This window comes from Myotis davidii, unplaced genomic scaffold (genome assembly GCF_000327345.1).
Source record: "Myotis davidii unplaced genomic scaffold, ASM32734v1 scaffold458, whole genome shotgun sequence".
NCBI lineage: Eukaryota > Metazoa > Chordata > Mammalia > Chiroptera > Vespertilionidae > Myotis > Myotis davidii.
In genome coordinates this window covers 388,796-403,202 of record NW_006289819.1, presented here as the reverse complement: position 1 = coordinate 403,202, position 14,407 = coordinate 388,796, and the positions used below count along the sequence as shown (strand labels likewise).

Below are 14,407 nucleotides of genomic sequence, written 5' to 3'. Positions count from 1 at the left end.
TGCAATCAGGGCAGCAATGGGCAGTGGCAGTTTATCCCTGGCAACCCTCCTGAACCTGTCCCCAAAGCCCCTTTTTCTGACTTCTTAGCCAAAGCAGCCCAACTTAGGCTCATTTCCCCAGACTTTCCTTGTTTCACTGCCTCCAACTTTAATAAATGTCCTCTAAAATTTGTCTGGCCTCGTGTTGTGAAATTTTTCCTGCACGAAGTCAAGAACCCACACACTACCGAGTGGCCCTAGGCAGACCAACTTAGGGCCAGGTCTCCTTTCTGGTAACAAGAGGCATGGAGTGATCACCCACTGTGACCTGACATTAGATACCATCTGTTTCTGATTCAAGGTTTGTATGCCTGATGCTTCAAAAGGCCAATATTCATGACATCAGAGTTTTTAGTAAGGAAAGGTGTATTGATGGAGAAGTTGCCGCCAGCTCAGGAAGAAATTTCCCAAACCCATATTAGGAGAGCTCAAAATTCAAGCTTCTTTTATGTCAAGGGCAGGGAGAATGGGTGCAGGAAGAGGTCTATGACACCCAGGTGCCAACATGGATCCAAAGAAGAGAGAGCAATCTAAATCTCTTTGTTCCCTAGTCCTGACCCCCACTGATCTGAATCCAGTCTTGAGGCTCCTGCAAATCTTTACCAAAAGTTCAAGGCTCAAGCAGAAGTTGTCTAATAATTAGCAGGCCTATGGCAGGAGCTATTCATCTGAAGGTCATGGGAGAAATGCAGCCTAGAATTAAGATAGAATCAGAGCCTGGTCAGCGTGGCCTTGGTGTTCATAAGCGTTGACCTATGAACCAAGAGGTCACAGTTTGATTCCCAGTCAAGGCACATGTCTGGGTTATGGGTGTGCAAGAGGCAGCGGATCAATGATTCTCATCATTGATGTTTCTATCTCTCTCTCGCCTTCCTGTCTGAAATTAGTACAAATATATTTTTAAAAAGAGAATCAGAGAGTGAGCATTTCACTCTGTGACAAGCCCAGGACTTGTTGCCTTGGCCTCAAGACCCCATCCAGATCCTCCAGATCCTTTTTTAAATTAAATCCTGTTCAATATGCTCCCAGGAAGCTACTACTTAGAGAAACCATTATCACAGGAAAGAAACAGATGTGAATATTTTGTTAATGGAGTTCCTAAATTAACAAATTTTGGCCCAATTCATGACAAGTTATCAATTTGGTGATTAAGCCTCAGGAATGGCCAGTTTTTCCATAACTATAATCTTATTTTCTCCACCTTGAAAGGGCGAAGGGGTCATTTACAAAAGAGAAAATTGAGTTACTCAAGGTCACCTTCAAGTGACCAGTGACTCAAAGGCCAGAATCCCTTCATTCCATAGGGAGATGGAGGGAGGTGACCTTGCAAGACCTTCAGATTCGAGTTTCTATCGCCCTGCCTCTGTCAGCTCTCCAAGGAAAAATGAGGTCTGGGGATTTGAAACTACAAAGGGTCATCAGTGCTGAGCTGGAACTCAGCAGCACTCAACAGGGATTGAAGACTTAGAAACACAAGGCCTTGGGCCCCTCTGGAATTTGCTCAATGGCCTGACAGTGACTCTAAAAGCCCTCAGGTCCAGATTCTTCCAATAACATTCAAAGCTTTCCACCGTGGGCCTTTAATGCAGTCACTAAACACGTATGGAGGGCTTACTGTATGCCAGGCAACGCTTCGCTTGTAAAGGACCTTACAAGACTCCTCCTAACAATCCTGCGAGGTGGGCATTATAGCCAGTCCCCTTTTAAAGATAAAGGCACAGATCCAGAGAGGTGTTTCAGCAAATAGCATTTCCAGTCACAAGGCACTTTCCTATACTCCATCCTACAGGGCTCACTGCCAGGGGCAATGACGGTGGTACTGCTTCATGGGTATGAGCAATGGGTTAGGAACAGACCTGAGATGGAACCCCCACTCCGCCACCTGTGTAACCCACAGAAGTCATTTAACTTCTGGTCCTCGGTTACCTTATCTATAAATTGATAATAAAAATGTCTTCCTCATAGGTCTGTTGGGAGGACAAATGAGATAAAGCACATAAAGTTCTATGAGGCCTAGATGGTGTGTGTGTGTGTGTAAATCCCACCCCCTAATGAAGGGTACTAGGTGCCCACACTCCTCCTGGTCAGGCATTCTTTCTGCTTGAACTCCAGGAGGGCCCAGGAGTGGAAAAAGATGACCTGGGAAGGTCAGTCTGCGGGGTGGCGGAGAAGGACAAGTGGTGGAGGGTTTGGACAATAAGAAGAGCCCAGGGCGACAGACACGGGATCCCGGGGATTGGAGAAAGAGAAAGGGGCAGCAGGTGGGCGCCCCAGGGGAACTTCCTGTGCTGGCCCTGCTGTGGGTTCACTCAGTGAGATAGACCACCGACTCAGAATTTAAATTTAAGAGCCTTTATTAAGCTGGCCAGCTGACTACAGCGTGTACCTCTCTGCAGAGAGCCTCGCAACTGGAGCCCCTACCGAGGGTACAGCAAAGCTTTTTGTCTGCAAAAACCACAAAGTATTTCAAAAAAACCTGCAAAGCGGTTCATTAGCTTTTCCTGGTACTGGCAGGGTAAAAGGGTTCACATAAAGTTCACAAGTGAAATGGGAGGAAAGCAGGGTCACACCTGGCTGGTTTAATCATAACACATTGTTTTTTCTAAGATAATCAGTAACTCTTCTCTGCCAGGTCCCGGCCCCTAGCACAGCCCCAGGGTGGCCCCTCTCAGGAGCCTCCGCTGGGGAGAGGTGGGCGTCCTACTGTGCCGCCGGTGGCAGGTTCTCCAGGAAAAAGCTGCTAAACTGGTTGTGGGCATTAGTCAGGTCCGCGAGCCCAGTCGGTCTCCGCTCCCAGTTCTCTGGGCTGGCCTTTCCCGCAGGGGCTCCGGCTGTCCCTGTCTTCAGGGAGTTGGGGTTCGGGGTGCGAGGGGCTGAGGCGGGGCCGGGCCGAGCCGTGGCGCCGAACCGCTGCGCTCGTGCTTCTGAGGACGCCCTCGGGAAGCGGGTGCCCCTCGCGTCCCCCCAGCTGAGTCTCACGTCCTGCGCGAGGACGCAGGAGCTACCCCAGCCCGGCCGCCCGGCTGACCGTTGCGCGCCTCCATCCGACGGCCCGTTGCCGGGCAACGGCGCGCTCCCAAGCGGGCCTGCGGCGGCGCGGCTCTCCTCCCGTTCCGCTCGCGAAGAGGAGCGCGGATCCCCGGCGGATCCAGGCCGGGTTTTGCGGCGAAACCGGCGAGTGCTGATTCTTGTGTCGCTAGTCTTCTAGGCAGCTCGGAGCGGCGGGGATCATGGTGCTGGAGGAACTGTGGGCCGCGCTCTCGGGCGCCTCCGGGGCTGCCCTGGCCTGCTGCTTGGTGGCGGCGGCGGTGGCTCTACGATGGTCCGGTCGCGGGAGGGCGCGGGGCGCGGCGCATGGACAAGGCGGCGCAGCGCTTCCGGCTCCAGGTGACGCTCGGGGTCGGGGTCCGGGGGTCGCCGGGTCGGAGTACCCCCGCAGTACTTTCAGCTGCCCGGACGCGCGGGGCTGGGGGTTGGGGGGGAGACAGCGCAGGTGTGTGGGCAGCGCAGGTGTGTGGGCAGCTCAGGTTTGTAACTTTCGGAACCCCTTCTTGCTCAAATGCATCCCGTGCTCTTCCTGAGCCAGGTAGGGCCAAGGGGAGGAAGGGAAAGGAAAGAGACAGGGAGGGTAGTTTTGGAAGGCCATCACCGCGCTAGGTCCAAAGAGGAGCTTTGCTCCGTGCAAAAGAATCTCAAGATCACTTGCCGATTAGAATGCCAAAACGCTGGCATGGGAACCAATAGGATGCCAGGGTTAGGACTTTGGAATCGCCGGCGATGGCCACGTGAAAGCGGAGAGCTTACAGTTCACACTCATTGATTTGTGCGTTAGGAGCCGGAGAAGGACTGGCCCAAATGCACCCGGGGTTGTTGACCGAGCCCGGCTGGAATGGAAGTCTCCCCAGCTCCTACCGCTCAGGTTGTGGGGCGGCTGCTGACAAGCCCCTTCCGTGAGCGGGTTGAGTTCCAGCCCTTCGCTGGGTGATCTGTCAACAGCTCCCTCTAGATCAGATCAGTGTGTGTTTGGGGGTGAAGGAGGGGCTTAGAAGAGAGGGCTTTCTCTCCGAGTATATGAGACAGAAATCAAAGTGCTAACCGGTGGCAGTTGTATGTGCTGAGGGAGAAAAGACTTGCCAGGAGTGTTTGTGAGGGTATGTGTTTGCATAGGATTCCCATCTGACAGGTAGGAAGGCGGCCCAGGTGATGGGGACAACAGGAGGCAGGAGGGTGTGCCGAGGTGAGAGACTGGGAAGGAGTCACAGAAAATTGCATATAACAGATTCTCAGATGCAGCAAGTGATTTCCGAGTTGGAGTCGAGCTGGGACCAGAACCTAGATGTCCAGTGGGGCTCTCCAGCCTCATTCCAGTGGAGAGAAGCAGTGGAGAGATATTAGGAACAGAGACAGGACCTGGCTAGATGATGAATTCACTCCATACCATTCCTGGGACAGCATATGTTATATTTATTTATTGAAATCAAAATATGTTTGGTTCCAGCCTTCATTCATCAAGCTGGCTGAAAAATCTACCATCAATTTTAGAGTTCCCCACGCTCAGATTGGGAGACCAGGGTGTTCAGTCCAAACTCGTCACTCCCCCTACTTGAGCACAGGTCCTTCACTGTCTTGTCCTTCTCTGCCCAAGCTCTGAGGTGCCCGACTCAGGGATCCACCAAGTCCTTCTGTGCAGCCCGCTAAGTTCTGCCAGCTCCAAATGCTGCATGGGACAGCTGCAGGAATCTGCCCACACTGTCTGCCCACAGAGCTCCTCTCCCAGTCCCAAAGAACCCACCAGCTGGCAGGAGTGTGGGGTGGTTGAAAGGTGGGTCTTCCCTCACTTCAACTCTAAGCATTAGTAGTTTCCCTCTGGAGAGGCCACCTTGCATTAATTCTAAGAAAGGGATTTTCTAGGGCAGAAGTGTTGGCCTTGACATACAAAGAGCTGTTTACACACCCTCCTTCGAGCCAGAGAGCTTGACCTCAGAACCGCAAAGCGTGGCTCTTCCAGGAGGGGAAGCCAGGAAATTACCTTTTGGCTTTGCAAAGACTGGAGAAGAAAGGAAGAGCTACCTCAGGAGTCTTACTGTTTTGAGCTATGAGCCAAGGGTTGAGATCTTGATGACAATAGCTTTGTAGGCCTTTGGGGCAGGTAGGAGGTGGGCTGCAGTCAGTCCCACCTGAGCCTCCCCAACCTTAACACACCCTCCGCTTGGCTCTGGAGTCACTGTATGGCAGGGAGGTGGGGTTTGAGGCTGTCTCAGCAGCCTTCCTTCTGAGGCTTTCTCTGCCCAGCCCTAGGGGCACTGAGGTAAGCAGGCCCTAGGAGAGTGCAGCAGCTTGTAGTACAGCTCCCCCCGATGGACTCCAAAGCTTATTGGGAGCCCAGATCCTGCGTGTATTCCAAGGCAGTGCTGGAGGAGGGGAGAGTCATAAACATTTCCTGAATCATTACAAGATAGTTATCTCTCTAGGTCTAGAACAACTCTGGAGTAAGGCATGTTTATGGTAATTCTCTGTTGACAAAGTGAGGCTTAATGACCTGTAACAATTGTTTGTCCATTTGCCTCCTAAATGAGTTTTGATATCCATTCTAGAGGGAAGAGAGCATTAAAATTATGACAGAGACTTTAACCAGGACATAACTGGGAGGGTCTGTGGGAGGAGCTGGGGCTTATGGGAGGAGTTCTGGCACTTCGTTATTGGATAGCCTTACATGGAAGAACCGTATGTTTATAACAGAGTTCTATCATTGCAACAACTTCCTCTACCCTTAACTTCCACTGCCTCTTTATAATGTCTCCTCCATCTTGGTTTGGTTCAGTGTGTGCATGTGGTTTGCCATTTTGCTTCACCCTAGAATGCAATCTTTCTTTCTTTTTTTTTAAATGTATTTTATTGATTTTTTTACAGAGAGGAAGGGAGAGGGATAGAGAGTTAGAAACATCGAGCAGCTGCCTCCTGCACACTCCCCACTGGGGATATGCCCGCAACCAAGGTACATGCCCTTGATCGGAATTGATCCTGGGACCCTTGAGTCCGCAGACTGACGCTCCATCTACTGAGTCAAACCGGTTAGGGCCAATCTTTCTTTTTTTTTAAAAAAAATATATCTTTACTGATTTCAGAGAGGAAGGGAGAGGGAGAGAGAGATAGAAACATCAATTATGAGAGAGAACCATCGACCGGTTGCCTCCCATAGGGGATGGAACCCACAACCTGGGCATGTGCCCTGACCAGGAATCAAACCGTGATCTTCTGGTTCATAGGTCGGTGCTCAACCATTGAGCCACACCCAGCCTGGTGCAACTGCCGGGAACCAATTCCAGCATGTCGTAATTTCAAGAGTTTCATCAAAAACTTGGGGACTCAGCAGGGTTGAGTCACACATGTAGTCAGTTACCTGTTGGGAATGGCTAAAGGCATTTCCCCAAACCTGAATAGGAAACTGATTGTGGCTGCCAGACAGTTAAAGGGCATCTTAATCTACATGTTATTGCCTCCTACTGGCCAAACACCTGAACAGCATCGTAGGCTATTCCCCAAACTGACAATGCTTCTGTACCCTTTGAAACCTTACCCTTTGAAGTGTATTATCTCCACCTTGCCTTAGGACACACTGTGTTACTAAAAGCAAGGGTCCAGGACAAGGAGGGAGTCTTCAGTTCCTTTAGCTGAAGGTCCTCTGACCCCCAATGCCTTTCAAAATTATATCTCGTCTCCAGATTCTTTATTAGTCTCTGGATTCCTATGTCATCTACGCACAGCGCCTTCTCCAGATTCCTGAATCCTTCTTGATGCTGGGACAAGAACCCCGGCATGCAACCCGTTCTTTTCCTGAGTAAACTCTTTTTTGGTGATGGAATACCTTGTTGATTCCATTGTTTTCAGTCTACAAGGGGGAGCACTATAAATAGAATATTATTGCTGGGAAAAATATCACAGAAAGTTCAACTGCTCATGCCTCTGTGTCTTGGCATTTGTAATTTTGCCTTGAATGCCTTTCCCCCACATTTATTACAACCCCTTTTGTCAAAATCCCGTTGGTCTTACTTCCTTCAAGTGGATCTGACCTGTAGTTCTATCTCCTGGCCTTTTTCAAAGCCCACCTTGAACCTGATTTTAACACAAAATGAGTCAGTAGATGAATTTGTTACTGACAAGTTTGGGTTCTCGTTTTTTGATATAAAAGAATTTAGACCAGGGACACTGATAAAACCAAAGGCAGATATATTGAGGTTCTGCAGAGGGCAAGATAGTTTCTCAGGTTCTGTGCCCTAAATGTGGGGCTTAAAGGTTTTTTTTAAATTAAATCTTTATTGTTCAGATTATTAGAATTGTCAGTCCACTCCGTTTCTATGCCCCTGAATTTTTAAAGCATGCAATACCTGACGGTTCAGTCAGTGGCACTGACCTCTTTTCCCTTAGGTTGTCAAATTTAAAAAATGACAGCAGCCCTGGCCAGTTTGGCTCAATGGATAGGGTGTTGGTCTGCAGACTGAAGGGTCCCGGGTCTGATTCTGGTTGCAGACTTGCTCCCAGACCCCAAGCCTCAACAGGGAGGCAACCAATCAATGTGTCTCTCTTACATGGATGTTTCCCTCTCTGTGTCTCTCCTGCTCCTTTCCACTCTCTCTAAATAATCAATGAAAAAAATATCCTCAGGTGAGGAGTAACAACAACAAAATGACAACAGCCAACACAACAATAGCTGTCCAGTGTGAATGTCTTGTCTTGAACCATAAATATATAAGTCGAATAATAGAGTTGCATCTTATTGGTCACATTGCATAATAAGGTTGTGTCTGATTGGTTAGTTCTTGATACCAGAAATCCTTATATACAAAGTATAGGCAAGTGTTTTTTTTAAAAAATCACTTGGGAGAAAAAGAAACAGGTCACAAATGACAGAAGTGGAGGAAAGCAAACTACTGGATATAGAGTTCAAAACCACGGTTATAAGGTTTTTCAAGAATTTCCTAGAAACCGCCGATAAATTTAGTGAGACCCTCAATAAATCTAGTGAGACCCTCGAGGATATGAAAAAGGACCAACTAGAAGTTAAGCATACACTGACTGAAATAAAGAATATTGTTCCGAAATCCAACAGCAGACTAGAGGATCACAAGAATCAAGTCAAAGATTTGAAATACAAAGAAGCAAAAAACACCCAACTGGAAAAGCAAAAAGAAAAAAGAATCCAAAATATGAAGATAGTGTAAGGAGCCTCTGGGACAACTTCAAGCGTACCAACATCTGAGTTATGGGGGTACCAGAAGAAGAGAGAGAGCAAGATATTGAAAATATATTTGAAGAAATAATGACAGGAAACTTCCCCTACTTGGTGAAAGAAATAGACTGACAAGTCCAGGAGTACAGAGAACCCCCAAAAAGAGGACCACACCAAGACACATCATAATTAAAATGCCAAGAGCAAAGGACAAAGAGAATCTTAAAAGCAGCAAGAGAAAAACGGTTAGTTACCTACAAGGGAGTACCCATAAGATTGTCAGCTGATTTCTCATTAGAAACCATGCATGCCAGAGGGAGTGGCAAGAAATATTCAAAGTGATGAATAGCAAGAACCTACAACCAAGGGTCGAACGACCCTTTCACAGGGGTCCCCTAAGACCATCAGAAAAACATATATAATTACATATTGTTTTTGTGATTAATCACTATGCTTTAATTATGTTCAATTTGTAACAATGAAATTGTGGGTCATCACAACATGAGGAACTGTATTAAAGGGTTGCGGCATTAGGAAGGTTGAGAACCACTGGGTTAGAGCGTTGGCTTGCGCACCGAAGGGTCATGGATTTGATTCCTGATCAAGGGCACGTACTTGGGTTGTAGGCTCTGGTCAGGAGTATGCGGGAGGCAACTGATCCATGTGTCTCTCTCACATCGGTGTTTCTCTCTCTTTCTCCCTCTCTCTCCTTTCCACTCTCTCTAAGAAATCAATGAAAGCCCTAGCTGGTTTGACTCAGTGGATAGAGCATCAGCCTGAAGGGTCCCGGTTTCGATTCCAGTCAAGGGCACATGCCCGGGTTGCAGGTTCGATCCCTAGTAGGGGGTGTGCAGGAGGCAGCCAAGCAGTGATTCTCTCCATCATTCATATTTCTATCTCTCCCTCTCCCTTTCTCTCTGAAATCAATGAAAATATATTTAAAAAACCAATGGAAAAAAATATCCTTGGGTACGATTAATAAAATAAAAACAATGACAACATAGTTATATAATTGGGGGAAAAACAATCTTGCTATTTTTATTGTGAAGTGAGAAAGGTAAGGTGTAGTACTGTGTATATAGTATGATCCCTCTGTGCAAAATAGAATATATGTCAACAATTACATACATTGTGGGTTTTTCATAGTTTTTTTCCCCTATAAAGTTAATCAGAAACTGTTAACTATGGTTTTGTTTTCAGAAGAGGGACTGGACAGGATGGTCCCAGAGATGAGGGAACGTTCACTTTTCATTTTTATACCTTTAAAAAATATATATATATATTTCAGAGAGGAAGGGAGAGGGAGCGAGAGACAGAGAAACATCAATGATGAGAGAGAATCATTGGTCGGCTGACTCCTGCACGCCCCACAAGGGGATCAAACCTACAACCTGGGCATGTGTCCTGACCGGGAATCGAACCAAAACCTTCTGGTTCATAGGTCAATGCTCAACCATTGAGCCATGCCAACTGGGCTTATTTTGTATGCCTTAAAAAAAAATATCCAGGGAAGAGCTAATTGTTGCATCATCATGATGGGCTAGACAGTCCCGTAGCCTCCCTATCCCCCAGTGTCTTATGTCCATTGGTTATGCTTATATGCATGCATACAAGTCCTTTGGTTGATCTCTTACCCCCCTACCTCCTGCCCCTCAACCCTCCCCGGCCTTCCCGCTGCAGTTTGACAATCTGTTTGAGGCAGCTCTGCCTCTGTATCTATTATTGTTCAAAAGTTTATAATGGTCTCTATTACATGTGATGTCTTTATTTGAACTAATAGAGCTGTAAACAAATAAGTTAAGCCTTTAGAATGAATTATAGGTTGTAAAAGTAAATGAATTGTATTGCATGTGAAAAAAAAATCCAGGGATTATTTAGTGTGTATAGAGAAATCATGGATCCATTTTCTTTTTAAAAAATCCCAAATAAGTATTGTATCTGTTTAACAAATTAAGGGAAGGGTGCTGTATTATGGGTGCATATGGAGGGTATGAGTGGTGGTGTCGCATTGAGGGGTGCAGAGGAGTCTGACAGGATCGTGCCTGGAAGCACCTCCCGGAACATGCTTGTGGTGTAAGGGGACAGGGGAAAGGCAAGCCCTGGTTGAGCTTTGCACAATCTGGGCAGGCAAAAAGGAAGAGTGGGTGGGAGTGATAAGACTTTGGCAGGGCGGCCAGCTAGGTGGTCCCTGGGTGACCTGGGAGAGAAGGGATGAGCACCAGTGAGGATCTTGGTAGAGGAGATGGAAAGGTGGCATTTTCCAGAGCTGCTTATGGGGCTTGGTGAGTGATTGGATGCAGGTGGGAGGGTGAGGGAGGAGTCCAGGCTGACTCCTGTTTTCTCACTTGAGCACCTGGATGGGTGCAGCACCCTTCCCTGAGTGCGGGTGTACACGGAGGAGGATGAGAGGGAGCTGGTGGAAAGTAGGGGAGCAAGCTCAGGGGGAAGGACACGGAGGGGTGGGCACCATTGGGAATAGCCCCGTGACTGGGCTGAGCTCAGTTGAGTCAGGCTGGGTAGAGGAACGGGAGGTCATTGGGGGAGGTGGAGAGCCGAGAGAGCCACCAGAGTGAATGACTTCTCCCAGCATCAGAGAGGGAAGAAGAGGTGCCCCAAGGGAAACTCAAGGAGTCTCTGTCTGGCACCTTCTCATCCATCAAATCACAGCTGAAATGTCACCCCCTGGAGAGGCCTGCCCAGGCCATCTGGGTCAGTTCTCTGCTGTTTCATCACCGCACTCTGTTTATTTGCTTTGTCACATTGTGGTCTATTTATTACTTGTTTATTTGTTTATTTTCTTGAATGTAAGCTCTCTGAAAGCGGGGACTTGCCTATCTTAGTTACTTCTAAATTCATAGCCTCTAACAAAGTTCTTGACACATAGAGGATGCTCAGAAAATGTGTGTTGACAGACCAAGTGGATGACAGAAGTAGCCAAAGGGCAGGAGGAGAACCAGAGAGGGTGGTATCTCCAGGCCAGGAGAGAATTGAAGAAAGCTGGTGTGTGGTCAGGGAGACATGGAGCAGAATAAAAAGGAGAAGTTCCTGTGGGATTTGGCAACAGGGAGTCCCCTGAAGATTTTGACAAGAGCAAGAGACCATAGAGGTGAGAATTGGTGGCTGTGGCTCGGATCTCCTCTAGCCCCTGTTCACGAATTAGTCCAGTGCCCTGGAGGAGGAAGTGACTGTGTTTGCCAGTAGGGGCTGATCCCAGACATTCTAGGAGCCTTTGAGGCCTGGCAGTGAGGCGTTTGATCAAATGTCTCCTTCAGAGAGCTCTTCCCGAAACACCCTCTACCTGTATGCTGCCCGTTTCCCTCACCCAGTTTTATTTTCTTTAAATTATATCTCACTATCTGAAATTCTTATTTGTTAACTTATTATCTGCTCACTTGCAACCTGCACCTGGTATAAACCCCCCAAAGCATGCACATGCCTTCTTTGTTCACTGGTACCACCCTGCTTAGTGTGGCACCGGGTACAGAGTTGGCACCATCTCTGTGGAATGAGTGAAGAAACCCTCTTCTGTACGTGGCTCCCAGCTGCAGCCTAACCACGCAGCATGGGCTCTTCTTGTTTTCACCCTCCCCTGCTGGTTGGGTGGCCACGTGCAGGTGGACAGCCAGTGGGCAGCCTGTGCTGAGTGGGCAGAGAACTGGAGTTTGCCCGTATGGTCCGAAGCAAGGCACTTCCCCTCGCTGAGCCTGTTTCTTTACTGTGCAAGGGGAACGGTGGTAGATTTAATAAAAACATAGGGCACACCAGCACGGCGCCTGGCACACAGTGGGCAGCCATTGAGGGTGGTTTAATAATCCTCCTGGGCCAGGACATTCCAAGGGCTCAGAGGTTTCCTCCTGGAGCCAGGCCCGTTAATGTGCAGGTTCTGACTATCCCAGGCCTGCTTGAGTTGCTGGGATGTGTAATAATCGCATGTTCTTGTTATAGTAGTTTGTTTGCTTGTGTTTTGAAATTACTGTTTTCTAGAGTGGGCACGCCATTTTTATCACCACCATCGATGCACGATGCCCGCATGACTGTTCTTTTCACATCCTCATCAGCAGTTGGGACTGTTCTTATATTTAGTGTGAGGTGTTCTGATATATGAGCCTTACTATCTCACTATGGGTTTGATTTTGCCATCTGTAAATCCTCTTCAATGAAGTGCCTGTCCATGTCTTTTGCCTACTTTGTAATTGGATTGTTTTCATTTTGAGTGTTTTTGGTGTGTGTGTATTCACATTCTCCCACTTGGATGTAAATGTGGTTTCCAATATTTCCCTCCAGTGTACATTTTGTCATTTCATCTTTCACAGAGCCTAGGTTTTTAATTTTTATAAGTTTTAATTTATTAAACAAATCAGCCTGGGCATGGCTTCTCCCTGGGTGTCCGTCCAGGAAGCTTCTTGAAGAGAAAATATCTGCACTGTCCCAGGTGGCAATGGCAGGGTCACGGTGTCCGATTTGTGGATGGGCATGTCTGGCATGGATTGGCATGCGACGGTGAGCATCTGCTTAGTAGATGTGGGGTTTTGAGGACATGGGACAAGGTGTCTGCTGCAAGCATGTAGGGCCTGCAGGGAGCAGGACTGATCTGAGGTGTCTCCCCAGAACCCCGACCTGGACTCAAAGGCACTGCTGGCCCTGACTCTGCCTCAACTGGTACAGAAGCTACACAATGGGGAGCTGTCCCCCCAGGCTGCACTCTTCACCTATGTGGGAAAGGTAAGGGTGGCTGGCCAGCCAGTGATCTTCCCTGCTCCTTCCTATTTGCTCTCTCAGTACAGGCTGTGGGGAAAACCTGGCCTGGAGTTTATCTTGCTGAGGGCCATTGTGGGACCACAGCGCTAGGGGCTGCCAGGGAGGAAAGGAGCCAGAGGGGTGTGTGTGTGTGTGTGTGTGTGTGTGTGTGTGTGAGAGAGAGAGAGAGAGAGAGAGAGAGAGAGAGAGAGAGAGAGGGAGAGGCTGAAGAGGCTGATTCTGTGTATGAGGAGGAGGGGACATTGATCATGTTGTCTTTGCTAGAAACCTGGCTTTCAGCCCAGACTTCCCTCTCCCTCCTGCCCCCACCCCATTGGTCACCAAGTCTAGTCTGTTCCTTTTCTACGGCTCACTCTAGTCCACCCCTTGTCCCCACCCCTCTTCAGCCGCCCTGGTCCTCCTGCACTGTCTCCCTCCACGCGCAAGCACCAGCCTCCTGGACAGATCCCTTTCAGGCCTCCAGTTCTTCAGACTCTCGTTCTGTTCCGCCTTTGTCTCCAGCATCCTCTCTGGCCAAAGCCTTCTGGAGCTTGGGGCATCAGTGTAGCTCAGCTGCTGGCGGTTCCAGGGCCTGGCATGGTCTGTGCTGGCTTGTGTGGAGTTCCTTTTGCCGGACGGCTCTTCTCCCTCTTCTTTGCCCTGCTCGGTACAACAAGCTCCCCTCGCTGAGCCTTCAGGCCTAGAGGACTCCCCTTTTCCAAAGCCTGCCCTGACCCTCCTCCCCTCCCAGCCCAAGTTAGGTTTCCTCTTTAGTGTTCACTTTCTTTTGTTTGTTTTGTTAATCCTCACCTGAGGATATTTTTCCATTGATTTTTAGGGAGAGTGGAAGAGAGAGAGAAAAACAGAGGGAATTATCAATGTGACAGAAACATATGGAGTGGTTGCCTCCTGCACGAGCCCTGACCAGGGCCTGGGCTGGGGAGGAGCCTGCAATCAAGGTACGTGCCCTTGACTGGAATCGAACCTGGGACCCTTTGGTCTGCAGGCCGATGCTCTACCCACTGAGCCAAACTGGCTAGGACTGTGTTCACTTTCTTTGACAGTGAAAAGCAGCTGTCAATACATTGAAGCAATATGAGTAACAAAGGACTGTTTCAAGAAAATTGGAATATATTGTCACCTTGGCTATAAAAGAAGAGGGTAAGGTACAAGTTGTTGAGGAAAAAGATTAGGGACCTGGTGATATTTGTGTTTTTGGATTGAGATGTTAAAAATAAGTAGATTTCTGCCCTGGCTGGTGTGGCTCAGTTAGTTGGGTATCATCTCCCACACCAAAAGGTTGCCTATCAATTCCTGGTCAGGGTACATGCCCAGGTTGCAGGCTCTATCCCCAGTAGGGTGTGTGCAGGAGGCAGCCAACTATGAATTATCAATGTTTCTCTC

The 14,407-nt window shown here is 48.4% G+C and overlaps 1 protein-coding gene across 1 annotated transcript in view; it reads left to right on the top strand.

Annotated features, from left to right (window-relative positions):
• The first annotated feature begins 2,558 nt into the window (after positions 1–2,558).
• The window catches only part of LOC102752841 (fatty-acid amide hydrolase 1-like), a 26,859-nt gene continuing 15,010 nt past the window's right edge, over positions 2,559–14,407 (top strand). The window contains 3 exon segments of the mRNA XM_015563152.1: positions 2,559–3,388; positions 3,390–3,426; positions 12,875–12,988. Of these exon segments, the coding sequence (XP_015418638.1) occupies positions 3,270–3,388; positions 3,390–3,426; positions 12,875–12,988 (270 nt within the window). The 5' untranslated portion in view covers positions 2,559–3,269.